Source organism: Carassius auratus, unplaced genomic scaffold (genome assembly GCF_003368295.1).
Source record: "Carassius auratus strain Wakin unplaced genomic scaffold, ASM336829v1 scaf_tig00027954, whole genome shotgun sequence".
Lineage (NCBI taxonomy): Eukaryota > Metazoa > Chordata > Actinopteri > Cypriniformes > Cyprinidae > Carassius > Carassius auratus.
Genome location: NW_020525644.1, coordinates 273,134 through 281,754, shown reverse-complemented (window position 1 = coordinate 281,754; position 8,621 = coordinate 273,134). Strand labels below are relative to the sequence as shown.

The 8,621-nt window shown below is 35.8% G+C and overlaps 1 protein-coding gene across 2 annotated transcripts in view; it reads right to left on the bottom strand.

Annotated features, from left to right (window-relative positions):
• Positions 1 to 2,263: 2,263 nt before the first annotated feature.
• Positions 2,264 to 8,621, bottom strand: part of LOC113079414 (low-density lipoprotein receptor class A domain-containing protein 4-like) — a 47,270-nt gene continuing 40,912 nt past the window's right edge. For both annotated transcript variants that reach the window (XM_026251682.1, XM_026251683.1), the window contains 2 exons: positions 7,357 to 7,407; positions 2,264 to 5,422 (listed from right to left, as the gene is read on the bottom strand). In XM_026251682.1, the coding sequence (XP_026107467.1) occupies positions 4,871 to 5,422; positions 7,357 to 7,407 (603 nt within the window). In that variant the 3' untranslated portion in view covers positions 2,264 to 4,870. The remainder of the gene's footprint in view (positions 5,423 to 7,356; positions 7,408 to 8,621) is intronic.

Below are 8,621 nucleotides of genomic sequence, written 5' to 3'. Positions count from 1 at the left end.
ACACATGAACATGCGGAGTAACACAAGCCGGGGGAAATGTAGAGTGTAAAATGTCTTGATATTAGTGCTTTCTAATGCTGAATATCTGTTTTCAGACACTAGTCTAAACCTTTTCAGTTTTGTTAGTTTCTCTGTGCTTGTGCAAGAAAGAAAAGCTTCGAAAGCATTGCTCAAAATGTCACAACTGCTGTTAGTCAGGTGCTTGTAGTCAAAATGGCATCGCTATGTACATTATCTTCAGGTATATATCTATAGACATGCGAATACAAGCTACTGTACAGTGGAGCACCAGCACATAAATATCTGCAATTTAAAATAATTTTTGCTCCTATACATCACATACACAAGAATGTCTGAAATACAGTATATAACAAAAATAAGAATGTTAAAACTACATCTCTCATTTGGTTCATTATTAAACTTGTAAAGACAGGAAGCACAACACAGGGTGGCATGAAAAGTCAAATAAAATGAACACTTGTTTTAAGCAAGACTGTCATATTATGATGCTGCAATGTTTTTTTGTACTGGTCTGGTACTGGTAACTACATATTCCATGTTTCCATACACTGGATTCCAATTTCTAACTAGTTCAAGTTAAAATGGTTTTCCACAGAAGCCTGTTTCCACCACGGGATATTTTTTTCCTCGCAATTAAAAAAAATAAAAAAAATAAATGATTTTGTTTTTTAAATTAGAATTCTTATCCTACATATTTATTTTTCATCAAGGAATAATAATAATAATAATACTAATAAAAAAAATGGCAGACAAAAACTGACACTTTATCTCATAATCCTTTTTTTTCTGGCAATTGTGCATTAAAAATTCAGACTTTTTTTCAGAATTGTGAGAAAAAATATCTGAATTGTGATTGTAGAAACCATGGTTTTCAGAGTAAAAACTAGTTGAATAAATTCCTTTGTGTGCATGTGTATATCTGTGCCTTTTGTTATTGGGGCAGTGTTTAAAGAAACATCCTAATCCAGAACAGCATTTCATTCTTTCTGTTATTCAATAAAACTCTATGAAATGCTCTGTAAGTTCAGTATTTTCATAATTAAGCATCCTTCGGTTAATGAATTTCCTTGTTTACCATAATAATAATAATAATAATAAAAATAATAAAAAAGCAGCACATATGAACTTTAGGCATTTACAAATCCATTGCCACCATGTTAAAATCTTTATATCGGTTATAAATTGTTACATTATTAACAATGTCTTTTTTGTGGTTTCTACCCATTGGGTAGGATATGTGCATACAGACTAACTTTATTTACAGCACCTTACAAATGAACGAAAAAAAAAAACATTACACAGAAGAAGAAAGCACCATTGGAAGTGAGGCACAGCTAAGGTGGGAACTTTTAGAGTGCAAGTGGGTTCCTACATCGCTCAAAACAACAACACGATCGATAGGCACAGATTCAGCTCGAGTAACATGCAAACACCTCGGACAGTAGGAAACGCCAGAAAGCTCTTCCCTTGAGACGAAACTAATTGTGGTGAACATTTAACCAGGATGGTGCAAGGAAGGAGGATGGACAGACAGGCAAAACAAAACGTGCAGAAGAAGAGAAGCAGCATAACAGCAGCAGCAGCAATGGTGGGAGCAGCAAACTAATGAAAGCATTGAAAACGGCCAGTGAAAAGAACAGACTGAAAGGTAACGAAAGTAAAACAAACTCTTAAATAGAACACAGTTCTGAATGCAGTGACATTGTGCTCTCGTTCTTTGTAGTCTTGGTTAATCTGAGAGAAACATCTCATCTCAGGCTCTGCAATATGATTTTCTGAAGTTATGTGTTTTTAAAGTTTGTGCTTGAAAGACGAGCATCTAGACACCATTCAAGGTACTCTACTATTCTACATCAAGCGGAGCTGCTGGAATTCTTGAATTCCAATTCTAGTAGGAATCTAGAGTTATAAAAGTGATATAATTCTAGAATTATAATTTTTCAAATTATAAAAGAGTTATTACATTCTAAATCAGATAGAAATCAGCTAGAATCGAAATGTGATAGGATTCTAGAATTCTAAAATTTTGCCTACAAACCCTGGCAAAAATGATAGCATATTATATATATATATATATATATATATATATATATATATATATAAATTCTAATGTTATTGTTTAATAATATAATATTCTGTCTTTGTGAAACGATCAGAAATAAGTTTCATTTTTTTTATAGGAAAGACATAACTCAATGAGCTAACAAACATTTCAGATCTCAATCTGACTGAAAAGGCATGGTGGGTTTTATTTGATTTTATTCCATTTGCTCATGAAAGTTGGAGCCACTTTAATGGAGAATATTGTGTTTAATTAGTAAAGCACGTGCCTCAAAGAATTCAGGTCATCATTCATTTGCTTAAATTCATGTTTTCACGAAACCAGAATGTTCAGCGATTCGTTTATTTGCCATAAAGTAAAAATAAATACATTAAAAAAAAAAAATAAAAAAAAAGATCTGTGGAAATGTCCTCTAAGTGTGGTTATTACAACATTTTTGCCAGAGGTTGAAACAGCTAGAATTTAAATTCCAAATTAAGTCCAGTTGTTTTGGTTCTACTATTCTAAATATAGAAGAGGAGAGTATTTGTTTAGTCTGGTATAGAGCACATATGTCTAGGTGGCATCATTCCAGTCCATTAAAAAAAAAAAAAAAAGTAGTGAAAAACTAACACAGACATGAAATAAAAGCATTCAAACACATTTTGATTGGCTGACTCTAACATTCAGAGTACAAATAGAGTAGCTTATAAAGGTGAGTGTGTTGCTTTTGAAAACTTTTTTTGACCATAATCCCCATTGAACAAATCTAAACTTAAAAGCATTAAAAAAAAATTTAAATCATCATGGCCCTTTCACATGTCCATCTGTCATTGACGGATTCAGTGGCGACTAAAAACGGGCTCAGTCTTCAGTCTCCTTATTAAAGGGATGTGTGTGCACTAACTGGTAAGAGTCTTTGGGCTTTTTCTAAATTAGCTCTCTACCTCCGGACCAGATTCAAGAGCAACATCCTATATCTAGCCTAAACGATTGTGATCAACTACACCCAAGCTTAAACTGAATGCAGAGAGCCGCTCTGAAGTGTACGGATCTAAGATTTTCTGATTGTATGTCTACGTGGCAAATAAGAGGAAAACATGGACCGGAAGAGTGTTCAGTTTTCAGGACTGGTGCGTGCTGGGCATGAGCTGGTGTCAGGGTCAGGTTCACTCTGGCCGGTGTCAGAATGAAAGCAAAGGCAACAGGACAGAAGATTGCTGGGTAAAAATAGGTATTTTCAAAAATGCCCATCACATTAGCCCTTGACTTCACCACATTTTAAACCTGATTAATTCTTGTCGGGGACTAGATTATACAACATGCAAAACAAGGGTTTTAAAATTCTTTGAACACACTGGCATTTTGATTAGAAGATTTAGCCAATGAATGTCTATGTTCTGGTATCAGCTGTAAGGTGGAGGTGGAAACTGAACAATTAGTGACTGATGGGTTATGTAAAAAAAAAAAAAAAAAATAAAAAAAAAAATACAGTTCTGGATTATTTTAAAGGATCATTTGGGTGATCAGTTTTGACTCAAAAACAAAAGTGCAAAAAGGCATGAAATGGTAAACTTAAAATCATGATTTTTTTTTTGACCGACTCCAATGAAGAAAAAAAATCAGTTAAAACCCATAATAAAATTATATATATAATGTAATCTTATTTAAGATAATATAATAGTTTCTTGCTAATGCCTTTAAGAAAATAACATTATTTATGTCTTATTGTTTTCTCCCTTTATATACACATTTAAAAATCAATATAGAATATAAAAAAAAAAAAAAAAAAAAAAAAAGCAAATGATGAGAATAAGGTTGGAAAACTTCTTAGAAAAAGCACACCTCATAACATGTCAAACCTGTTCAGATCTCTTAATGAAGCGAGGATATTTTAGGCAAAATGTCCAACGTGCCAGCAGCCAACTGACCTCAGATCAGCTGGAGTCTGTGAAAGCGGCTGAAAGTGTCAGTGGTGAGGATAGATGAGAGTAGAGCAGACTCTCTGTATTCTGTGCCTCTTTTAGATCAAGGTTATTTTAGGCTGGATCCGAGATTTTTCTTGTGCTGAAGACAGACAAGATCGCATCCCTCCGGTAGAAAGCTCGCACTGAAGCATATGATCGGAGCTACACGAAAACGACAGTACAAACAGTAAACACATATATCACCCCTCCTCCCCACTACCCCATTCCCAGATTTCTCTGATTAACATCAACAATAGTGCAAAGTTCAGAAAAGGGTTTTGATTTAAATGTATAACAAGTCTTTAAGACAGTCAACGCCCCATGACACCTTCTGCAAAAACCTTGGCACTAGGATTTGGATTTGAACCCTTTTTCGCATTTGTTTTGTTCATGCTGCACAGATCTCGGTCTTTAAATAATAAAAGAAAAACAAAATCCACACAGCTAGTATATCTCGTGTGGGTTGGGCAGGAGGGGGGCATTCAAGAGGAATACAATAAAACCAACAAGAACAACAACATCAAAAAGCCTGTCTTGTGCGCGAATAAATTTCTCTAAATTTGTCGGCTATACAGAAGTAATACAGAGCAATAAAGGTGGGAGACTCCAGGCAGTGCATAAACCCCAGTTTTAATGCAGCTGGTCTTAGAAAACAAATGCAATGTTTTCTTTCGTAAGCTCAGCTCCATATTGTTATTTAAAAACAAAACAACACCTGGTTTTACTTTCTTCGCGAAAACATCAAGCTCTGTTGTGCACGGGAGTGTCAAGAGGGAGAACCTGTTCCCTTTATGGGTGGAAATTGATCGCAATTGCCTAAACGTGTGCTAGCTCCACCCCCTCACACTAGCTCCTCCCTTTGTTGGCCATTGCTCAGTGCTATTGTGCTCTCTGTGCCGTTTAAATCCGTCCGGCCCCTGGGAGGAGTCTGCACAGTGACGGGGATGGGCGGGTTATTGCTGTGCTGGTGGAGGTAAAGTACGACGCCCGACTGCTGCCCAAATACTTGACTGTAAGCGGGCGGAGGGCCCTCCATGTGTCCATGGGTACTGGAGCTGGCCGCGCTGATCCCAGAGTTGCTACTGGGAGGCCGCGGCCCACCTCCACCTCCTGAACTGTGCATGTCAATGAGGTCGCTGTCAAAGATGGTCCGGTTCGGCGGGGCGCGTACCGACTCTCGGTTAAGCTCGAGCTGTTGTTCGGGGTCTCTAAGTTGCAGTGTGCAGGGACCCTGGTACGGTGGTGGCTCCTCTCCGTCCGACAGCGAGATGGTGGGCGGCAGATCGATCTCATGCTGCAGGTATGGGTATGTAGGCTGGAAACGTCTGAAGCGGTTTTGCTGCATGAAAGTGGGTGCGGTGAAGCGGTCCCTTGGCTGAGGAGCATACACCACCTGCAGAGGAGAAGAGAGATAAAATCCAATAAAGCGCCATGAAATACTGGTATGCAAAACTCAATGCCGCAATGGTGGTAGTTCCTTGCAGTGTTGTCTCTTGCAGGGTTTGAACCCACAACCTTACACTTACCAGCTTAGATCTTTGATAACTTGGGTATAGCTTAATACATTCAGCATTATTGGTGGAAATAAAACATGGCAGTTTTCTGTTTTTCATACCTGTCCATTCCGAGGAAAACATGATTCGTGTTTAATGATTTGTTTGCAACATCCCTCAATTTAATGTGTGTGATTTTACATGTTTAAAGTGCCCCTATTATACGATTTTTAATACACTCTTTCATGCAGTGTGTAATGTAGCTGTATGTGAATGTAATTATTTGTAATGTTCTTTATTATTTGGACCAGCTGGCTCCACTGAATCACAACCTGTAAGTATGATAAATAATAGATGTGTATATTTTCTATTTAGCACTCAAAATATGGCACTTTTGTAATGGGCATATTGTTTCCGACACGTGCTGTACACGGAAAACCAAATCACAACAGACTGGGTCATCTGACCAATCAGAGCAGAGTAGGCTCAAGGAAAGGAGGGGTTTAGAGTGGATTAATTTAACTGCTTTGAATGAATCTTTTGAGAATTTTTTGGGAAAATTTGGTGATATTAAGTGCGTATTTGGAAAATGCTCCAGAAAATGGAAGCGTTATTTGACTTTCCACACATGTAAACCCATTGTAGGAGACTCCCAAAACAGTATCAGGAACCTTAAAAATGGCATAATGGGGGCACTTGAAGGAATGAATGAATGAATCAATCAATAATTAAATACTACTCACTTATTCGTGCATAAAATAAAGATAAAATAAAATATGATAATAAAAAAAAAAATTATGAGAGACAATTAAAAAGATTATATTTTATAATCTGACAATAATTATGACAATGATGAAAAAATATATATGAAAATGTATGAAATATATGAAAATTTGACAGACCCAATTATACACACAAACTTTTAAGCAATATATATATATATATATATATATATATATATATATATATATATATATATATATATATGTTATATAACATTTTATAATTGATTATATAATAATAATTTTTTATAAACATTTTTAAAAAGCAAACAAAATTAAGATACATTTTTAAGCTACATCACCCAGCCTTACACCACATATAAGACACTGTATGATCAAGGCCAGAAGCCCAGAAAGGACTACTAGATACCAGAACAACATTTATATAAACTGTTTTTTTTCAGCAGAGAAAAGTGTGTTCTTTCAACAGAACTGTATTCTACTCATCCCACATCTACACAGCTAAAATGTGACTCTTCCATTTCCATATAAACTCACCAGAGCTCCAAACATAAATGGTCCCCGGTCCAGACATTAGTATGCTAATGTGCAGCTGATAAAATATCCTTCATGTTAGTGAAATCTACATATCAGTTAGCCAATGAGATCAGCCTCATTACTGCAGGGGCCACGTATACATTAGAGAGTTTGGGGCTGATGGGAAGCAATTTACACAGACAGACCCTGAGTGCCTGGCCTATGAGACGACCGTCTAGACGCTGCCAGAGGAGAGTGAGAGATTAATGAACTGCTGAGAGGCTGCATCCCGGTGAGAGAGACAACCCCCCACACACAAACAATGAATATATATGCATGTATTCTCTCCACACACTAGATTTATACTAGTGCTATCACTCACAGACACCGTATCAGAGACTATCCTCCCTCACATACGCCTACACTGAGAGAGGCACAGGCACAAAGACGACACACTTGAGGAGACTTCACTGCTTGTTACAGGCAGACATGCCATTTATACAAGGAGAACAACAACCCTTGAAACAAGGTCCTTAGAGTATAGGACTGAAAACACACACAAACACTCAGCTTACCTCAGATGCTCCATGTCTCAGCCCATTATCTGATGGCCACAGAGAACCCTCCTACAAACAAGGAGAAAAACAAAACAGATATAATGTTTACAATTTTAAGATAGCACAGTCTACTATAAATATCACATAATATTGATACTAAAATATTTTATGTAATAACTCTGCAATATTGTTTTGTTAACAACTAATCGTTTATTAAAGAGGAACATTTAAAACCATAAATGAGTCATGAATGAACATTTTATGATAAGATTAAAAATCTTCCAAAATCATTAACCCAAAAAACATTACAAAAAAGTTAATAAATAATATTAATAGTAAAAAAAAAAAATAAAAAAAATAAAATAAAAAAAATTATATATATATATAAATCAATGAATAACCCATTTGTTAAACCTAAATTATATCCATATTTAAAATGGCATAGACATTTTAAAAATACAAAAAGCTCATAAAATAACAAAATAAATAAAAGGAAAAAAGAATTATGCTGAATGAAGAATGCTCTATGCCTTCATATATCTCTAGAAGTAAATTCCATAAAATTACATTTAAAACCATTAAACAACCAAAAAAAAATCTAAAATAAAAACTACAGAAAATAACTGAAATAACACATTAAATAAATAACCAATTTGTTAAATCCTAATTATATCCATATTTAAAACTGCATAAAAAAAGGGGACAGTAACAAAATAAAATAAAAGAATAGAATCAGACAGAGCCAATTTGTTAAACTAAAAACTCTCTGTGGCTACACATATCCATTCTAATGAAAAAACCTAAAGAAAACCAGTAAGCAACATTCTCCCAGACATCGCTGCTTGCCTCCCTCCCCCTCGCGTTCCCTCATGAATGAAAATGAAAAGTCTCAGTCATTTAGCAGTCTCTCCCGGGTGCTGCAGTGGGCTGTGCGTGTCTGAGTTTGACTGGCGTCTAGACAGAACTGCTGAATATAATCAACAAGCCCTGATCTCAGAGGGACATCTCCATTATGTTTCTTCCAAAACATACTGCCTTTCTAAAGGAGTAAAATATATAGTGTTTCATGTAATGCATCCAGTAAGATGTAATGTGTCCTAATGCAGCATTCAGTTTTCCATGAAAATTCTCTGTGCAGTCGCCCACAGCATGAACAACTAAAACCTCATGCACTCCGCAGCATGTTCACTAACATTTAGGGCACGACAATGATCTGTATTTTAAAGTGAGATAAATGATGTAAGATTAATTTCATGCTGTCTGCTTGGTTAAAAACGGTGCAA